General features: G+C 44.0%; 1 protein-coding gene across 1 annotated transcript; it reads right to left on the minus strand.

Moving 5' to 3' along the window:
• Nucleotides 1-375: 375 nt before the first annotated feature.
• Nucleotides 376-1384, minus strand: LOC136501970 (pectinesterase inhibitor 28-like). Its single transcript, XM_066497472.1, has one exon. It carries the CDS (start codon nt 1257-1259, stop codon nt 594-596), a length of 666 nt encoding a protein of 221 aa, XP_066353569.1. The 5' UTR covers nt 1260-1384; the 3' UTR covers nt 376-593.
• Nucleotides 1385-21169: the final 19785 nt, after the last annotated feature.

The following is a 21169-nucleotide window of genomic DNA, read 5'->3' on the forward strand; positions in this document are numbered from 1 at the left end:
GACCCTATGGGTTAGATGCCGGCCAAACCTTTTCAAATTTGACTCGATTTATAGAGAATATTAGCAATATTTGTATCTTCAAATAAGTTTATTGTGAAAATATATTCAACGATTCAACTAATGATATTAATTATACAACATAAATATTAATATTTTTTATATATATTTATTTAAAGTTGAGACAGTTTGACTTCTAAGGGAGTGAGAATGTCATTCTTTGTGGAACGGAGGGACTACAACATGTACGTAGGAATGTAATTTCAGCATCTTGCGCCCATCATATGGTTGTATATCTAGCATTAACAACATATATCCTCTCTTTTTCTCGCATGTATGTCTATCTCTTCTGCATCATCATGAAAATTCCAACGTGGCAGTAGTATTAATCACCTCTTCAGCACTAGATAAGTACGCAGGTTACATACAGTTTAATTACAAAGCTAACAGTGCAGCAACAACACCATATGCATGCTGTGCCAAAACTAAACACGTACGACGGAGACGTACGTGTTGCCTTTTTTTTCGCGATCGGGATTGTACTCGTGTCACTGCACGTAGACTCTCATATCTCACTGTCACTGGAGACAAGCTAGCTAGCCACTGCCGTTGGAGGCGAGCGCGATGATGTCGAGCGCGACGGAGCAGAGCTGCCTGAGCGCCTCCTCCCTGACCGCCAGCTCCGGCGGGTACTGTGCGGACCTTAGCCGCCGGAACAGCGCCTTGCACACATGCGGGTACTCGGCGGCGGCGCTCACGTGCACGGACGCGAAGTCATAGTCCTGCTGCGCGATGGAGTCCCCGGCGGCAGCCAGCGCGTCCCGGGCCTGGCCGTACTTGGCGGCGCACGTGCGAAGCAGCGCCGCGGCGGCGGTGGCCGGGGCCGCCTGCGCTTTGGACGACGTGGCGGTGCCGTTGGCGAGCGCCGCGGCCGTGGCGGCGCCGCCCGAGGCGTTGGCGCCCGCCGCGGACACGGCGATGGTGGAGAGCCCGCGGACGTCGGCCGTGGCGCTGGACGGGTCGGCGCCCAGCGCGGACACGCACAGGTCGTAGTAGGCCGTGGAGTTGCAGGTGGTGCGTACTAGCTCCGCCGTGGTTAGTTGAGGAGGCGAGGAGTGCTTGGGGGTGCCGTGGCAGGCGTGGCCGTGGTGCGGCACGGCCGTCGGGACGGAGCGAGTGCCGAGGGTGCTCAGAGGGAGCAGGGCCGACAGGATGAGCACCACCATGGCCTTCTTGGTGGTTGCCATAGCCATAGGCGCCATTGCTAAAGAGTATATGTGATGATTATGAGGATGAGCTTGTATCTTTCTTGTGTCTGTGTGAAAACTTTGATGATGACTGATGAGGTTGTATTGTATATATGGTTAAGCTTCTGTGTATGGATGAGAAGATGATGATGAGTTGTGTGTTTGTGGTGTTGGTGCAGGGAGGGAGGGTTTTTATAGGAGGTGAGGATTATTGTTGGCTGTCAATGTTGAGTTGACTCCAACAATGCAAGTGGAGTGGGAGTCCACCATGCATGCCGTGTACACTTTCTTCACTCCCTAGCTTAGTGCCTAACCAGCTACTATACTAGCTTTTTATATTATTAGACAAAATCTTACTAGTTGGGATATAGTAGTACTCCCTCCGTATCCTAATTAGAGGACGTTCTGGACATGAGTGTGATTACCAAGGAGTCATTAAGTAGAGGGTATTTTTTCCTGTATGCCCCTATTAAATACGCCTGCGGGTTTATTGTATACAAGAAAGAATCAGAGTTGGAGTGGCTAGCGCAGTGCGGTAAGTGCCCCAAGGTCCCAGGTTCGATTCCTGGGGGCCGCATGTATTTTTGGATATCGCTAGTTTGCATGGCGATTTTTGCATGCTACTGTGCGGAGCGAGTCCGCCGTGCGCGCTCGCGCCTAGGCGCGTGTTTGCTTCCAGTTTTCGCGCGGTATCAGCGAGTTTGGCCGCGTTTTTGCCATTCAATTTTTCATTTTTCGGCCTGGCGCCGCCGGTATCCATGGCGAGGAAAGGGAGCGCTAGACCCTAACCAACGGACTCTACGGCGAGCAGCTGAGGGAGATGAAGTCTGCGCTGTGGACGGCGAGGGCGAGCGTGCTGCCCTGTTGGCGAGCGTGCTGTGGGCGGCCGACGTCTTCAATCGAGGAGTCCAACGATTAAGCGCAGTAATGACGTCGAGAGGCGAGCGAAGCCGAGCGGCCGGGCTGAGGGGTAAACGCATGCATGCATGCATGCTGTGGGCGGCCCGACGTCTGTGCTGTTTGCATGCATGCACGTGAGGGGTAAACGCGTCCAAATTAGGCCTTGGTACTCAGAACGTCATCCTTTGCCACAAACGCATCACGCTCCAGAATGTCCTCTAATTAGGATACGGAGGGAGTATATAGGTTCTCTCCAGCCTGTTTGCTTGATCGTATCAGCCATGATACAGTGTTTTTCTCTCACAACAAAACAGCATCAGCTGGCTTATAAGACACATAAACGATGAAGCGAACTGGGTGAGTATATGCATGCTAACTATTCATGAATAATTATTAATACTATGACTATACCTTATTATTACGCCATGTATGGAGATGCATGGCCACTTATTTCAATCCAGAAGGCAAGCAACAAATTGAAAATTAAAGTGATATATATACAGTGATGGATATATAGAAGAAGTATATTACGAGTATATCATAAGTACTCCATATATACCATGTCGAGGTTTCACTTGCAGAGATTTATATATAATTGCAGTGCACACCACTAAGAAAAAAAAATGAAAAGACAACCGTACCATTTGGCAAGCAAGGTCAAGTTACCACTAGTAGAGAACAGACCTTTCATCCGAGGTTAAAATGGGCTCTAGTCCCGGCATTTTTTGCGTCCGGGACTAGAGAGACCTTTAGTCCCGGTTGGTGTCTCCAACCGGGACTAAAGGTCCCTGCCCAACGGCTACTGCGCTCGGCACAGTGGTAGGGGACCTTTAGTCCCGGTTAGAGACACCAACCGGAACTAAAGGTGGACCTTTACTCCCGGTTGAAGCCACCAACAGGACTAAAAGTCCTCCAACCTTTAGTCCCGGTTGGTAACACCAATCGGGACTAAATGGTGACCTTTTAGTCCGGGTTGGTATTACGAACCGGGACTAAAGGTCTCCCACCCGGGACTAAAGGTCCCTCACGGGTCAATTTAAAAGTAGGAGCGCAGAGGACTATGTCACATGTGGTGTGCAGTTGAGTTGGTAAGGAATCTATGCGTGATGAGAGAGGTCTTATGTTCGAATCCCACACAGTCCCGGATTCCGGTTGGGAAACCGGGATTGAAAGGGGTTCCCAACCGGGAGTAGAGCCGGTCTCTCTACCGGTGTACGTTGCTCTCAACAAGCATTATATTAGGCATCATCATATCTATCCACTGTTACTCGACAATGTCAGGGCACTTTAATTTGTTCTCACACACGTACACATCCGTGTTTCTCGTGTGGATGTGCCTCCTAAGTTAATCAACAATGATAGTATCGTATAAGCTAGCGCTTAGTAGCACGTTCAATATAATTACCTCTCCACTTAAGCTGAATTAGCACTAGTGCTTAGTCCATGATAGCCTACAGTAGAGATGCACAAATCCAAGACGAAGATATTGTTGCGCGTGCTAGCTGTTGCGGCCTGGTATTTGGGGCAAAATCGATCGATTGAGGTATTCTTCATCGAGACGTAGTATCCATACGCAAGCACCCAAACTCATGTTCTTCCTGCATGGTTTTCTAGCTAATTGGTTAGAAATAAAAGCTACCATTTTCTGTCCTAAATTATATATTGTTTGGACTTTTGTAGGTATATGACTTTTGCTACACATTTATTAGATATACGATATGTCTAGATATATACATAGTAAAAATTGTGTATCTCCAAATGTCAAAACAACCTATATAAATAAATTGGAACCAAGGAACTACATTTACATGAATTCAAAAGGACCATAACTCTCTCTTGCGCGCGTAACCACAGTACCCCCACAAGAACTGTCACTGCTGGGTTTTTTTTCCCCGGCCGGTCTTTGTAAGCTTGACCGAGCACGCACGTGTACAGCCAAGCTAAGTGAGCCGCTGACTGGTTTCCTACCTGCTTCACTATTGGTCGGTCAATGCTCATCGATCGACTCATCACTGATCTCATAAATATCGTGTGTGTGTATGTATATGTAGGAGTAGTACTTTGACTACTGCATGCGTATGCTTGACACTACTAGGAGGAGTACAAAGGATGTTTGGTTTCCCTCCTAATTTTTAGTCTCTGTCACATCGAATGTTTGACACTTATTTAGAGTATTAAATATAGACTAATTATGAAACTAAATGTACAAAGTGAGACTAATTTACGAGACGAATCTATTAAGCCTAATTATTCTATGATTTGACAACGTGGTGTTACAGTAAGCATATGCTAATGATGAATTAATTAGGCTTAATAAATTCGGCTCGTGGATTACTGACAGCTTGTGTAATTTATTTTATTATTACTATCAAACACTCGATTTGACACCCCAATATAACACCTATTAAAACTTTAGTCCCCGGATTCGAATACCTCCACCACCGTTGCTTTTTGCATTGGACTTTATTTAGCTTTTGGATATGGGTCATGCATGCATGCCGTAGCTAGTGGCAGTGGAGCGGACAAACGAATAGTATATGGTGGTGGTGTATGTGCAAATGAAACGCCGTATGACGACTACGACCAGACATAGAGATGCACATCGATCATCATCTCATATATTTATAATTTATTAATCCGGCAGAGTCCGGTAGGGTTCCTCTCAAACATAATCTATATATCCGGCAGCAAGCGTGAACGTGGGAAAAACACGGTCGACCAAAGTAAACCACATACGTACGTATATATGTTGGCATGTTGATCTCTCGAAATCCGTAGCTGGGGTTCTGCATACCTACTCGGCCGATCTTGGTGACAAAGCACGTATGCACCCTTATAATAATCTAAAAAAAGATTAACCGTACAACTGGTGTATCTAGTGGTCGATAAGTTCCACCGTAAAAAAAAAAACCTGACTAACTAATTAAAATGTACATAATTTACTTATTATTTAGCTAGCAAGTACTTATGTCGATCTAACCCGTTCAAACATCATGTCAAAACGAGAGAAAAAAAAACCGCATGAGCCCGACCCGAGCACGGCATCGGCTCAATTATTTTTGGTATGTGTTTCCATCCAACGGACATGTCGGGTCGGGTCATGCTATTTCTCGGGTTAGAACTCAGGTGCTAGGTCAAAAATTTCAGCCCATGCTCGACCTGGTGATTATTACCGCTCGAAAGTTATGGCATCATAGGCCCTTGAATACTCTAGTCGGATTAGGTTAACATCGATTTTTTTCCCGAGTGGATCGGATCGATTTTTTTCCTCTCCAACTCGATCACCACCTTTTTCTTGCCCTTTTTTGCTCTTTTTTACAACATCTATCTATCTTATCGCCGTAGATGGTGCGCCCATTATCTGCTGGTTAGTGTGCTAGCTTGTTTGTCGACAATAATAAACATATATATATATATTCAGACAAGATAGGAGTAGATTATAGTGCTTGTATTGCTTTGTATACTTCCTATGTGAAGCGTGGTTAGTGTGCATACATCAGTTTTATTTGTCGACAATTCCTTTTTCTTATTCAAACAGGATAGATTATACTACTATTATATTATAGTGATGAACTGACGACGCCAGTGAAGCTTTTTTAATTTGCTAGGTGATCGATGCCTAGCTACCAGGATGTATATATATATATCCATCCATCCTCTAGCTGTCCGTCCACTCGTATACTGGCCCGGGAAGTGCAGCACTATAGTAGTAGCAAAAATGTGATCTTATAGACAATATCTAGTTCCACTTGAATCTGTTTCATTCATCGCCCCCAAATTAAAAAGAAGAAACCATCACTATCACCCCCCCTTTTTTTTTGCCAAACTATTTTGCCCCCTTAACGGACAAGGAATTTATTTACTTTGTTATGATGTTCAGCTTGAATTTATAGGCGTCTTTCTTGTTGATCTAAATCTAGAATGCCGATGTCTTGTTAATAAAACTGAAAAGGAAAACAAGGTTGATAACTTGGTCACAGAAATAATTCTCCCTCTTACCAAAACAGTGAACTCAACTGTTAAGGAGATTCAGGTTCTTCGGCCTGTATTCCTCACAAAGTAGGATGGATGGATGGGATAGCACCGGAGCATCATCCTTCGGGGCAAGTCATCCCTATACCACTATTGGAAATCTAGAGACCTTCTTAAGCCTCTTTATAAATTTATTAAAGTCACTAGCAGACATGCTTTTGCATTGTAACGGTACGTATAGCTTGCATCATCCATAGATGCGCGCTATTCTAAATCTAGACTAGCAATTTCATGAGAGCTGAACCAGGTAATCAAGAGTAATGAAAAGAAGATCTTTGTAAGTTGTTGGTGGTTCGGTTCTAGCTCGCTATGCCCTTAACGAACTTAACCCTCTCATGACCCGTCACTTCAGCCTAACATGATATCTTATAATGTTTTAATATTTTTTTGATAATACACACATATATTAAGATGTAAGGAAAACGTAAAGATACGTGCACAAGGATGGGCACATACACAAACAATATGTTGGGAAAGCTGCCCCAACCATACTACTGTAACACCCTAGGTGTTTGGCTTCCACAAAATTGCATTTCATTTCATAAACATGTGCATCATCTATCACATCATGCCATTGTCACTGAAACATACATATGCAACATTCGCAATTCTGTTTGTTTCATACTTGATTTGCTTGTGAATGGTAGTAGAGCAACATGTGAATGCAACATGAGTTTCTCATACCTTGAAACATGGCAACATAGTAGGAATGTGGCAAGTTAAAATTTGCAACAAAAGTAATGAAACATGTGAAACATGGAATTGCAACATTTGAGTGAATTAATTGTTTTGTTGCTTTATCACATGTGGTCATTAGAAATTGGTATAGCACTTGTGTAAAGTGGTTGATTATGGTCTAATACACCTTAACTACACTTAGGATAATTGTTGGGACATTGTTCATGTGGATCAAAATGACAAAAATGCCCTCAAGTGGAGGTTTGACTTTGAATGACCCTTAGAGTGCCACTGTTTGACTGATTCAAAAGACCAACTTAGAGACCTTGCATGGCTGTGCACCCTTTACCAAAGTTGTAGCTAATTTATCAAGGAACAAAAGTTGTTTTATGATCAACTCATGAAAATGTGTGGAACAGCCTCAAACATGGCCCACAAGTCATTATTGATGGTGGATTCAACACTGAAAAATATTTCTAAGTCCTAACTGCATTTTCAGTTTGATTGAGCCAACTTTGGCTTAATGTAACTTCTGATCCATGGCGAATTAGATGATGGTCCTTGAAAAGAAGTTGTAGATGGATGGTAGGCCTACATTTTTCATGTACACAGTTTTTGCAATGGATCAATGGTTTAGCCGTGTTGACACGTTGAAGTCGCGCTGTCAGGCGGTTCAAGTCGTCTGAATGGGAACTACAGTAACTGACAGTCTTCAGAAAACGAACGCCGCGTGTTTGCCACCCGTCGCCGATCTTCTGCTCGCACTGCCACGCGCCGCGGGCATCCTGGCGCTGCTGGCCACGCCTTGAACTCGCACGCGCCTGCCCGACCGAGTCGTCTGCTTCATTTGCATCTCCTTCGCCTCCATCGCGCGCAGCGACAAGCCGCAGCAGCTCCTCCATTTCCGACCGAGCGTTGCCGTCGCCTTGCGCGCTCGCCACTGCAAAAACGCGTTGGCCATCTTGCCCCTAGCTTCGCCGTGATCTCCTCTACCACCTCCACCATTCAGTCGGGTCGTTTGAAGCTTGGTAAGGGCGTATTCGCCATTTCTTCCACCGCCGCCATGGCGGGACCTCGCCGGAGTTGGCGCTCCACGCGGCCAAGTGCCATCACGGCCTTCCCATCCCTTCTCTCCCTTGCGCTAGGTCCTGTGAGTGACGCTGAAGCTCGTAGAGTAGGCCACTAGGGCCGTGACACCGTAGCCTCGCCGGAGCCGGCCAAGCCGTGGCCGCACGCCGCCATGGCCGTCGCCATTGCCTTTAGCCACAGCAATAGCTTCAATTGATGGCACCGCTAGATGTGCATGGGTGAGGTGAACACCGTAGCACCGATGGCCTCGCTGGAGCTGCCACCGGCGACGAGCTACGCCGCCGTCTTTTCTTCCTCCCCTGCCTGTCTCTCTGTCGGGCGGGTCCCGTGCGTCAGTCGCTGAAGCGGAGGCGGGAGCCAGCCTAGGCCGCATCATGTCTGGGCTGCGCTTGCGCATGCGCTATGGGCCGCAGAGTCTGTCCGGGCCGGCCTAGCAGTAGAGTTAGGGTTTCAAATTCATTTTTGTTTTATTCTTTTCACAGATTTGTGTATATATTCAAAAATATGTATCTCCTAGTTGGTAGATCCAAATGATGTGGTTTCAATTTTGTTGAGTTAATGATCATGTCTAGTTTATATTAAAAATATAATTTATGCCATGTTCCGTTATGAAAAATGGAGTTCCTAATTATCTCTTTTAATCATGAAGGAAATAGGGGTAATTATATCTTTTTCTATGTAGCTCCAAATGGCATGAAATTTTTATGGTGTACTGCTCATATCATGAATAGCTTGTAGTTAAATTTTCATATATTTTGGACACTGTATGTAGGAGTTAGAAAATTCTCTTGTTTGCATGGATGGATCTTGTGTGAATTTTCATAATTTTTCTATAGATCTAGTAAAGGTAAAAATTGGTGAGTGTTATTCTTATGCTAGAGTGATACTAGGAAAAATAAGAAATTTGTTGCTTGACACTTTTCAATAGGGTTTCCTAATTATGCTAGAAATAGACATGCCATCTGTTATTTTGGATACAACAAGTTCTGCTTGCTCAATTGCTTTGAAATTTTTATGGTAGTCTATGTGAAGCATGAGATAGCTACTGTAAGTTTTGTAGATTTTTCTGAACAGTTTTACTATATATTGCTTTAATCACCTAATTAACTAAATAAATTAGAAAAGGATATTAAATAATTTATTTAGAAGTTGGCACTATACTTTCTGATGTTCCTCTGGTATGCACAACATGTTAGTAAACTTGGTTTGGTCCAATTATGCTTTTGCTTCATCACTAAATATTTAATTTAGTAAACCTGTCATTTCTAGACAGATTCTAGGGTTACTTGAATTCGATTTGGTTAACGTAAGAATCATGCTTCGATGTTTACAAGTGATTTGTAGAGAATTTCATAAGCTTTCCAGAATGTCCTAATGCAAGTCATTTGGATTTGTAGAACTCTTGTTGTGATTGAATTAAGGAACTACTTATGTGCATATGAAACTTTGACTGTTAATTTAAGTATGCCTTTACTATTTCTAAGTTTGTGGTAATGTTCCTAGGTGTTAGGCCTTTAACTGAAGATGAGCATCTTTATCTTAGGTTATGCAAGTTAGGTAAGTTGATCTTGTTCTTCAATGTTAAGTTGGATACATGTTTTAAAGTAATTTGAATAGAGTTATTCTTACTTGATAAACGAGTGTCCAGTGATGCTTTCGTTAAACATTTACTATGATTCATTCATCATGAGCATCATGTCATTCCTTATGCATCCATGATATTTATCTTGTGCATCGGCATGCAATAGGTGTACCGGAGAGAGTGACACTGCTGGAATTCGAGGAACCGAGCGGGGAACAGCAGCAGCCAACACCAGAGGTTCAGGAGGTGCAGCCCTCAGGAGAAGTGCCAGACGAGGTCACCGTTGAGTGCCCGGATCACCATCCGTGCAACTTTGTGAAAGGCAAGCCCCGGAGCATATTAAGCCTCCTAATTTCCGAAATGCAGTTAAAGTATTATTGTTACATATATATATTGTTGCATTAAGTTTAGGTGTTGGAGGCAAACACTTGCTGCATTGGTTATCCAATCCTTGTCCAGATATTGATACCCTGAATCCTATGTAGCTTAAGCTCGTGTAGTGCTTAGCCCTGCTTAAACACGGTAGAAGTCAGGTGATTTCCTGTCACCTGCGAGATATAGGAAGATACATATGGCACGGTTGGCTATATTTGCTATCGTGGAAAAGAACCAGTCTTAATTTGAAATGAAGACCGGACGGAGGCTTGCCGGTTTGCAGTGACTCGGTCTGTGTCGCTTAAGGACTGAATCTTGGAGCCTTTCCTGTTCATGTTGAACGCATGCCTCTCTCTTAGTTGGCCGTGTCCGAAGACCGACCACGAAGCCGAGTAGCTCACCTCAGGCTGGGAGTCGATAAGTATAAAGTGCGCCTCGGAAGGGAGCCGTAGGCGTGAGTCCAAGGGCAGGTGATTTAAAAGTCCTGATCATCCTGGCAGAAGGGTAATCCCTGAGAGTGCTGGCGCTGATCGAACCCGCGAATTTGGTTCCTGAGTTGTTCTAAAGGTGACCCACGGCTACCCTTGCAAAGTATGCCAGGGTGAGAGTTAGGAATACCCCCTCAGCTGAGTTGTAATTCGATTCGAGTCGCCGTCTCTCCCGGTTAGTGAGAACTTGATGGGCTTATCTCCAAAGTAGATACACTAAATAACATAATGGTTTGGAAATGATGATATGATGATGGACAGCCTGATTATACCTGCTATGGTTAATATTGTTTGCTCCTAATAAGTGAGTGCTCTAGTACAGGTGCTAATCTAGTGGACAGGTAAATGATGATAAGCTTGATGCTAAGTTTAAATTGGGCACTATATTCATAAGCTCTTTTATGCAACTGTGTCCAGCTAGCCCACCTCATAAGCCTTGCATGACCCTTGGTGTCTTTTATTTATGGTTTTGATGGGTAAGTCTAGCTGAGTACCTTCTCATACTCAGGGTTTATCTCCCACCTGTTGCAGATGACCAGTTCTACTTTGGTTGCTGCAAGTATTGCCTTCTCCCGGCTGGGGATGAAGACTAGACCGTTGGGCGCAGTCTCTCCTAGTTCTCGTACCTGAAGATGCTTTTGTGGGACATGACTAAGATCTGGCAATGTATTTGAAACTATGAAGTTATGTACTAAACTATGTTGCTTCCGCAAATTTGAACTTGGTTTGTAATATTTTATTTGAACTCTGATGGATGTAATCCGAATGCTACTTGTGAAATATTGTAACGAATGATGTGTTGTGTTGAATCACTACGGTCTTGGTTTGTATGTCGAGAGTTGGTTGAAATCCTTCGTGATTTTCTGGACTACCGGGATTATGGGAGCTTAAGTACAGGAATTTGATCACTTCGGTGATTGTTTTTGTACTTACGTTCTTATGATTTGGTCGGTTCTGTTACAGCTGGCATCAGAGCAAGATTCGACACTAAACATGTCATTTGTGTATCTAAAACAAAAGTATTTGTGAAAATCCTAAGTTAAATACTAATTATTGCCAGTGGTCATATCCCTTATGCCCAAATAAGGACTCTTAGGTGGCTTATTAAAGTACTAACTTGGGGGTTCCTACTTGCTTCTGTTTCGTTGTCCATACAGCGTGCTATTGTATGGATGCCATCCGTTTGGGTGGTAATGTATGGATCAAAATACCTCTACCCTCTGGTAAGTGGGAGTTGTGAGAGCATGACCATCCAACCGTCGGTCTAGGGGAGAGTAGTTGTGGTTGCTCGCATACTTACATGTTCGATCATGTATCTATGAGAGTACTTAAGTGTGGGTATCTCTGTCGGGTAGCTGTGATACTAGAATATATACATCGGGGGATGTATGTATGAAAGTATTTAGTTTACTGCTTACTTTACATGCATTTTGGGAAATTATTGGGCTAAAATGAAATTTTCTGCAGGTACACTAACAACGTATCGTTGTACATCGACTAGCTACCGTATATGAGAGAACGTATGTATGCCACCGTATAGTTCGCTAGCCTTTAAATTTTTCTAGGTTTGTGAGGACGTACGGATCGTGCATGCATCATGTTCAAGCATACATGGCATTTCTTGCATTACTCCCTCCTTTAAAATTGATGGTCTCAACTAATTAAATTTCGTATCCCTTAAATGATTCTCCCCTTACGTTGCAACTTTTTGCTACAGATGGCGCGCACGAAACACACTGCTCGCAAGTCCGCTGGAGGCAGGGCGCCTCGTCACCGGTTAGCTCCTCGTGAGCCCCGTCCAGAGCCTACTAAGGCGGAAAGGCTGAGGGCAGAGCTGGCCCGGGTGACGGCTGAGAGGAGTGCAGCTCAGCACCGTTTGGAGCAAGTAACACAGGAACGGGATCAAGAGACCCTGGAAGTTCAAAGGTTGACAGTTGCTCACCGCAACTGTGAACGTATGTTGATTCACGTGCTGAACCAGCGGAATGAAGCCTGGCACGAAGAGAATGTGTTGAGAGCACGACAGGTGGAGCTAGAGCAGCAGTTGGTAGTTGCGGAAGAGTACAATGACCATCGCCATGAGGAGGTTCACCTGTTACACAATCAACTTCACCCTCTCCTGCCACCTGATGATGAGGATGAGATGGGCTCTGGTGTCATCATGGCTGAAGGTGATGATGGCATTGAGGTTAATGGACCTAAGGACGTTCCACCTGAAGAGGAGGAAGATGAGGAGTTAGAGCCTGCTAGTGATGAAGATGGAGGAGAGATCTTTGACACTGACTCCGAGGACGATGTGTAGTTTAGCTTACTACTTAGCTAATGCGTTAGAGTTAGTCTTTTGTTGATCCCCATGCATGAACGAGTAGCTTTGTAATAAGTTAATCGTTGGGATGTAATCTCGGACCCTATGTTATCTTGGATGTAAGTTTGGAACCTCTATGGCTTGGATGTAACCTATCAAATGTATTATGCTCCACGTATGTGAGCCTTTGATAAATTCCGTCTTTGTGGTCTATAGATCTTGTTGTTGGTTAAGTTCATCGCATTAATGTGTCAATTGACGCGCTTAATGAGTTGTGTGATTGTGATGAATGATTGTGCCTCTGTTGATTATATAAATGCATTCTCTCCAATGGAATCAGTTTGGCATAATTATACAATTCATCTACAAAAATTTCCACATCGTCAGTGCTCATTGGCTATACATTTTGCAGATGGCTTATAACCTTCGTCGCGGTCGTAGCATGGGAGATGAGGAACAACCACCTCCTCCACCGCCCACCCCAGCTGAGCTAATGTAGACAGTTGTCGAAAGTCAGCGCATGCTAGCTGAGGCTATGCGCCAAATGGCTAACCGCGAGGATCGACATGTCCACCAGGGACCTGAGCCGAACCAGTACAACAGCTTTAAGGACTTTATGGATACAAAGCCTCCTATCTTTAGAGAGGCAGAAGAACCATTACAAGCTAATGAATGGTTGAGCACGATAGAGCAAAGGTTTGGATTGCTCCGTTTGACAGAAGGTATGAAGGCCTCGTATGCAGGACACCAGCTCTAAGGCCCTGCAGGCATCTGGTGGACCCATCACAGGACCACCTTCCCTGCAAACGTCGAGATAGTTTGGGACCAGTTCCAGGCAGCTTTCAGGGGACATTTTATCCCTCCTGGTCTCATGGCCATTAAGCATACCGAGTTCATGAAGCTAACCCAAGGCAACAAGAGTCTTAATGAATACCTCCAGGCATTTAACAACCTGGCGAGGTATGCTCCGGAGTTTGTTGATACTGACGCTAAAAAGATAGCTAGCTTCAAGAGGGGACTTTCCCCTAAACTAATGAAGTCTATGGGCAACTGCAAGTGTGTCACCTTCAATGAGTTTATCAGTGACACCCTGACTTAGGAGAATAATGATAAGGTATATGCTGCTTCCAAGACCCGTAAAAGAAACTTTGAGGCAGGTGCTTCTCAGTCTAAGGCACCAGTGGTATCCAAGACCCAGTATCATCCACCCAATGCTAATGTCCGGTACCGCCCACCTTAGAAGAAGAATCAAGCTAAAACTAGTTTCCGCAAGGGGTACACAATTTCCTTGCCAAAGAATACCTCTGGGCAGGGCAGCTCCAATGTCCCACCAGCAAACAGGGCGTGCTGGAACTGTAACTAGCCTGGTCACTGGGCTAATAAGTGTCCCTATCCTTCCAAGCAGAATGCTCAGGGAAACGTCCGTCAGGGGCGTGTTCACTACACTACTGTGGAGGAAATTCCTGTTGGTAAAGTGGTCACCACTGGTAAGTTCCTTGTTAATGATCACCCTGCAGTTGTGCTCTTTGATTCGGGTGCTTTGCATTCCTTTGTGAGTTCTACTTTTGCATCTAAGCATAAGATGAATGTGATTACAATTGTCAAGGGTGGTTATTATATTAGTGCTGCTGGAAATAATATCATGACTAACCAAGTAGTTAAAGATGTAAAGATTAAGATGGGGGATCGAGAGTTCCTTATGGATCTTGTAGTTCTACCGGGGGTAGGAATCGATGTAATCCTAGGAATGAAGTGGATGAGCGGGAATGGAGTGTTGATCGATACATCAACCTGTGTGGTAATGTTGAGAGATCCTGTGGATAAGAAGGGTTTTCTAGTGTAGTTACCTTGTGATATCGCTATCCACAATACAACCAATGCTACCCTAGCCAAAGCCATTGAAGATATACCGGTTGTCTGTGAGTTTCCAGAGGTCTTCCCTGATGACTTGCCTAGATTACCTCTGGACCATGATGTAGAATTCAAGATAGAACTCATTCCGGGTACGACTCCTATTTCTCGAAGGCCCTATAGAATGCCGCCCAATGAGTTGGCTGAGCTGAAGATTCAGTTGAATGAGCTATTAAAGAAAGGTTTGATTCGGCCTAGTTCTTCTCCTTGGGGTTGTCTGGCTATCTTTGTGAAGAAGAAGGATGAGTCTCTGCGCATGTGCGTGGATTATCGCCCCCTTAATGCTGTTACTATCAAGAACAAATACCCTCTTCCTCGCATCGATATTCTATTTGATCAGCTCTCCAAAGCTAAGGTATTCTCCAAGATCGATTTGAGGTCTGGCTACCCTCAGATCAAAATTCGTCCTGAAGATATACCTAAGACAGCTTTCTCTACTCATTATGGCTTGTTCGAATACCTTGTCATGTCCTTTGGGTTGACAAATGCTCCGGCACACTTTATGTACCTGATGAATTTAGTATTCATGCCGGAACTAGACAAGTTCGTCATCGTGTTCATTGATGATATCCTTGTATATTCTCAGAATGAAGAAGAGCATGTTGAACATCTGAGAATTGTTTTAACTCGGTTACGTGACAACCAGCTTTATGCTAAGTTCAGCAAGTGCGAATTCTGGTTGAACAAGATACCTTTTCTAGGTCATGTGTTATCTAGAGATGGAATTTCGATTGACCCTACTAAGGTGCAAGCAGTCCTTGAGTGGAAGGCACCTACTACGGTCACAGAAGTCCGAAGTTTCCTGGGTTTGGCTGGCTACTATCATCGCTTTATCCCAGATTTCTCAAAAATCGCTAAGCCCATGACTCGACTACTTAAAAAAGATGAGAAGTTTGTGTGGACTCCGAAGTGTGAAGAGGCTTTCCACACGTTGCGGACCCTACTAACCTCTGCTCCTGTATTGGCACAATCTGACATCGAGAAGCCTTTTGATGTCTACTGTGATGCATGTGGCACCGGTTTGGGGTGTGTTCTTATGCAGGAGGGCCGAGTCATTGCTTATGCTTCGCGCCAGCTTTGAAAACATGAAGTCAATTATCCTACCCATGACTTAGAGCTAGCCGCGGTTGTTCATGCCCTGAAGATTTGGAGACATTACTTGTTGGGTAATGTGTGCAACATCTATACTGACCATAAAAGCCTCAAGTACATCTTTACTCAACCCGAGTTGAACATGCATCAACGACGATGGTTAGAATTGATCAAAGACTACAACCTTCAAGTGCACTACCATCCTGGCAAGGCAAATGTGGTTGCTGATGCCTTAAGCAGAAAGGCCCATTGCAATTCCTTAGTTAGTGAAACTTTCATCTGGCACACCTCCTTCATCCTGTAGTACTCCACAATATCACCGTGGATTGCTCTCTTAGAAGTCAAATTATCGAACTCCAGAAGACTAATGTGGGTGTGTTTCATATCAAGCGGAAGATGAAAGATTAGGAGACCAAGCACTTTAGGGTCGATGACAAAGGAATTCTCTGGTTTAATGATAGGCTTGTAGTACCCAAAGACAAAGAACTTAGAAATCAAATTATGGTTGAAGCCCATTCTTCTAAATTGTCTATCCATCCTGGTAACAGTAAAATGTATCAAGATCTCAAGCTGTATTATTGGTGGACCAAGATGAAGAAAGAAATCACAGCCTACGTGGCAAGGTGTGATAACTGTTGCAGAGTCAAGGCTATTCACATGAGGCCCGGATTATTGCAGCCACTCTCTATTCCTGGCTAGAAGTGGGAAGAAATTGTTATGGATTTCATTGTTGGGTTACCCACTACCAAAAAGGGTTGTGATTCCATATAGGTTATCGTAGATCATCTAACCAAATCCGCTCACTTTATTCCGGTCAAGTCTACCTATCACCCTCACAATTATGCTGAGATTTACTTTCAACAAGTGGTACGTCTCCATGGTGTACCCAAATCCATTGTTTCAGATAGAGGACCGCAATTCATGGCTCGCTTTTAGGAATGCTTACATCAGAATCTTGGCACTCATCTAATCCATAGTTCTACCTATCATCCGCAAACATCAGGACAGACTGAGCGTGTTAATCAAATTCTTGAAGACATGCTTAGAGCTTGTCTTATCTCTTGCAAAGGCTCTTGGGAGGAATGGTTGCCTCTCGCTGAATTCTCTTATAACAACAGTTATCAAGAGAGTATCAAAATGGCTCCTTTTGAAGCTCTTTATGGCCGCAAGTGTAGAACTCCTTTAAACTGGGTGGAACCCGGAGAACGAAGATTCTATGGTATTGATTTTGTAAAAGAAGCCGAAGAGCAAGTCTGAACTATACAGAAGAATATGACTGCCGCTCAGGCTAGACAAAAGAGCTATGCTGACAAGAGAAGAAAACCTATTGAGTTTGAAGTAGGTGACCATGTTTATCTGAAGGTATCCCCTATGAAAGGAGTAAAACGTTTTGGAATAAAAAGGAAGCTTGAGCCTCGATATGTTGGACCTTACCGCATTATCGAGAAAAGTGGAAGAGTAGCCTATAAACTCGATCTACCACGTGAAATGGGAGCTATATTCCCGGTATTCCATGTGTCCCAGCTGAAGAAGTGTCTTCGTATTCCCAAGGAAAGAATAGCAACAAGGAGAATCAACTTGAAATCTGATCTTTCTTATGAGGAGAAGCCCATGCAAGTTCTGGATACTCAAGAAAGAGTGACTCATAGGCGAGTAGTTAAGTTATACAAGGTAGTTTGGAGTAATCATAGTGATCGGGATGCAACATGGGAGCGGGAAGATTATTTAAAGGAAAACTATCCGGCTTTCTATACTGATTGGTACGCTTTCCAAATCTCGGGACAAGATTTTTCTAAGGGGGGAGGGCTATAACACCCTAGGTGTTTGGCTTGCATTTCATTTCATGAACATGTGCATCATCTATCACATCATGCCATTGTCACTGAAACATACATATGCAACATTCGTAATTCTGTTTGTTTCATACTTGATTTGCTTGTGAATGGTAGTAGAGCAACATGTGAATGCAACATGAGTTTCTCATACCTTGAAACATGGCAACATAGTAGGAATGTGGCAAGTTAAAATTTGCAACAAAAGTAATGAAACATGGAATTGCAACATTTGAGTGAATTGATTGTTTTGTTGCTTTATCACATGTGATCATTAGAAATTGGTATAGCACTTGTGTAAAGTGGTTGATTATGGTCTAATACACCTTAACTACACTTAGGGTAATTGTTGGGACATTGTTCATGTGGATCAAAATGACAAAAATGCCCTCAAGTGGAGGTTTGACTTTGAATGACCCTTAGAGTGCCACTGTTTGACTGATTCAAAAGACCAATTTAGAGACCTTGCATGGCTGTGCACCCTTTACCAAAGTTGTAGCTAATTTATCAAGGAACAAAAGTTGTTTTATGATCAACTCATGAAAATGTGTGGAACAGCCTCAAACATGGCCCACAAGTCATTATTGATGGTGGATTCAACACTGAAAAATATTTCTAAGTCCTAACTGCATTTTCAGTTTGATTGAGCCAACTTTGGCTTGATGTAACTTCTGATCCATGGCGAATTAGATGATGGTACTTGAAAAGAAGTTGTAGATGGATGGTAGGCCTACATTTTTCATGTACACAGTTTTTGCAATGGATCAATGGTTTAGCCGTGTTGACACGTTGAAGTCGCGCTGTCAGGCGGTTCAAGTCGTCTGAATGGGAACTACAGTAACTGACAGTCTTCAGAAAACGAACGCCGCGTGTTTGCCACCCGTCGCTGGTCTTCTGCTCGCACTGCCATGCGCCGCGGTCATCCTAGCGCTGCTGGCCACGCCTTGAACTCGCACGCGCCTGCCCGACCGAGTCGTCTGCTTCATTTGCATCTCCTTCGCCTCCACCGCGCGTAGCGACAAGCCACAGCAGCTCCTCCATTTCCGACCGAGCATCGCCGTCGCCTTGCGCGCTCGCCACTGCAAAAACGCATCGGCCATCTTGCCCCTAGCTTCGCCGTGATCTCCTCTACCACCTCCACCATTCAGTCGGGTCGTTTGAAGCTTGGTAAGGGCGTATTCGCCATTTCTTCCACCGCCGCCATGGCGGGACCTCGCCGGAGTTGGCGCTCCATGTGGCCAACTGCCATCGCGGCCTTCCCATCCCTTCTCTCCCTTGCGCTAGGTCCTGTGAGTGACGCTGAAGCTCGTAGAGTAGGCCACTAGGGCCGTGACACCGTAGCCTCGCCGGAGCCGGCCAAGCCGTGGCCGTGCGCCGCCATGGCCGTCGCCATTGCCTTTAGCCACAGCAATAGCTTCAATTGATGGCACCGCTAGATGCGCATGGGTGAGGTGAACACCGTAGCACCGATGGCCTCGCCGGAGCTGCCACCGGCGACGAGCTACGCCGCCGTCTTTTCTTCCTCCCCTGCCTGTCTCTCTGTCGGGCGGGTCCCGTGCGTCAGTCGCTGAAGCGGAGGCGGAGCCAGCCTGGGCCGCGTTGTGTCTGGGCTGCGCTTGCGCATGCGCTGTGGGCCGCCGAGTCTGTCCGGGCCGTCCCAGCAGTAGAGTTAGGGTTTCAAATTCGTTTTTGTTTTATTCTTTTCACAGATTTGTGTATATATTCAAAAATATGTATCTCCTAGTTGGTAGATCCAAATGATGTGGTTCTAATTTTGTTGAGTTCATGATAATGTCTAGTTTATATTAAAAATATAATTTATGCCATGTTCTGTTATGAAAAATGGAGTTGCTAATTATCTCTTTTAATCATGAAGGAAATAGGGGTAATTATATCTTTTTCTATGTAGCTCCAAATGGCATGAAATATTTATGGTGTACTGCTCATATCATGAATAGCTTGTAGTTAAATTTTCATACATATTAGGACACTGTATGTAGGAGTTAGAAAATTCTCTTGTTTGCATGGATGGATCTTGTGTGAATTTTCATAATTTTTCTATAGATCCAGTAAAGGTAAAAATTGGTGAGTGCTATTCTTATGCTAGAGTGATACTAGGAAAAATAGAAATCTGTTGCTTGACACTTTTCAATAGGGTTTCCTAATTATGCTAGAAATAGACATGCCATCTGTTATTTTGGATACAACAAGTTCTGCTTGCCCAATTGCTTTGAAATTTTTATGGTAGTCTATGTGAAGCATGAGATAGCTACTGTAATTTTTGTAGATTTTTCTGAATAGTTTTACTATATATTGCTTTAATCACCTAATTAACTAAATAAATTAGAAAAGGATATTAAATAATTTATTTAGAAGTTGGCACTATACTTTCTGATGTTCCTCTGGTATGCACAACAAGTTAGGTAAACTTGGTTTGGTCCAATTATGCTTTTGCATTCATCACTAAATATTTAATTTAGTAAACCTGTCATTTCTGGACAGATTCTAGGTTTACTTGAATTCGATTTGGTTAACGTAAGAATCATGCTTCGATGTTTACAAATGATTGTAGAGAATTTCATAAGCTTTCCAGAATATCCTCATGCAAGTCATTTGGATTTGTAGAACTCTTGTTGTGATTGAATTAAGGAACTACTTATGTGTATATGAAACTTTAACTGTTAATTTAAGTATGCCTTTACTATTTCTAAGTTTGTGGTAATGTTCCTAGGTGTTAGGCCTTTAACTGAAGATGAGCATCTTTATCTTAGGTTATGCAAGTTAGGTAAGTTGATCTTGTTCTTCAAGTTAAGTTAGATACATGTTTTAAAGTGATTTGAATAGAGTTATTCTTACTCAGTAAACGAGTGTTCAGTGATGCTTTCGTTAAACATTTACTGTGATTCATTCATCATGAGCATCATGTCATTCCTTATGCATCCATGATATTTATCTTGTGCATCGGCATGCAATAGGTGTACCGGAGGGAGTGACACTGCTGGAATTTGAGGAACCGAGCGGGGAGCAGCAGCAGCCAACACCGGTGGTTCAGGAGGTGTAGCCCTCAGGAGAAGTGCCAGACGAGGTCGCCGTTGAGTGCCCGGATCACCGTCCGTGCAACTTTATGAAAGGCAAGCCCCGGAGCATATTAAGCCTCCTAATTTCCAAAATGCAGTTAAAGTATTATTGTTACATATATATATTGTTGCATTAAGTTTAGGTGTTGGAGGCAAACACTTGCTGCATTGGTTATCCAATCCTTGTCCAGATATTGATAACCTGAATCCTATATAGCTCAGGCTCGTGTAGTGCTTAGCCCTGCTTAAACACGGTAGAAGTCAGGTGATTTCCTGTCACCTGCGAGATATAGGAAGATACATATGGCATGGTTGGCTATATTTGCTATCGTGGAAAAGAACCAGTCTTAATTGAAATGAAGACCGGACGGAGGCTTGCCGGTTTGTAGTGACTCCGTCTGTGTCGCTTAAGGACTGAATCTTGGAGCCTTTCCTGTTCATGTTGAACGCATGCCTCTCTCTTAGTTGGCCATGTCCGAAGACCGACCACGAAGCCGAGTAGCTCACCTCAGGCCGGAAGTCGATAAGTATAAAGTGCGCCTCGGAAGGGAGCCGTAGGCGTGA

This window comes from Miscanthus floridulus, chromosome 13 (genome assembly GCF_019320115.1).
Source record: "Miscanthus floridulus cultivar M001 chromosome 13, ASM1932011v1, whole genome shotgun sequence".
In the NCBI taxonomy this organism is placed as follows: domain Eukaryota; kingdom Viridiplantae; phylum Streptophyta; class Magnoliopsida; order Poales; family Poaceae; genus Miscanthus; species Miscanthus floridulus.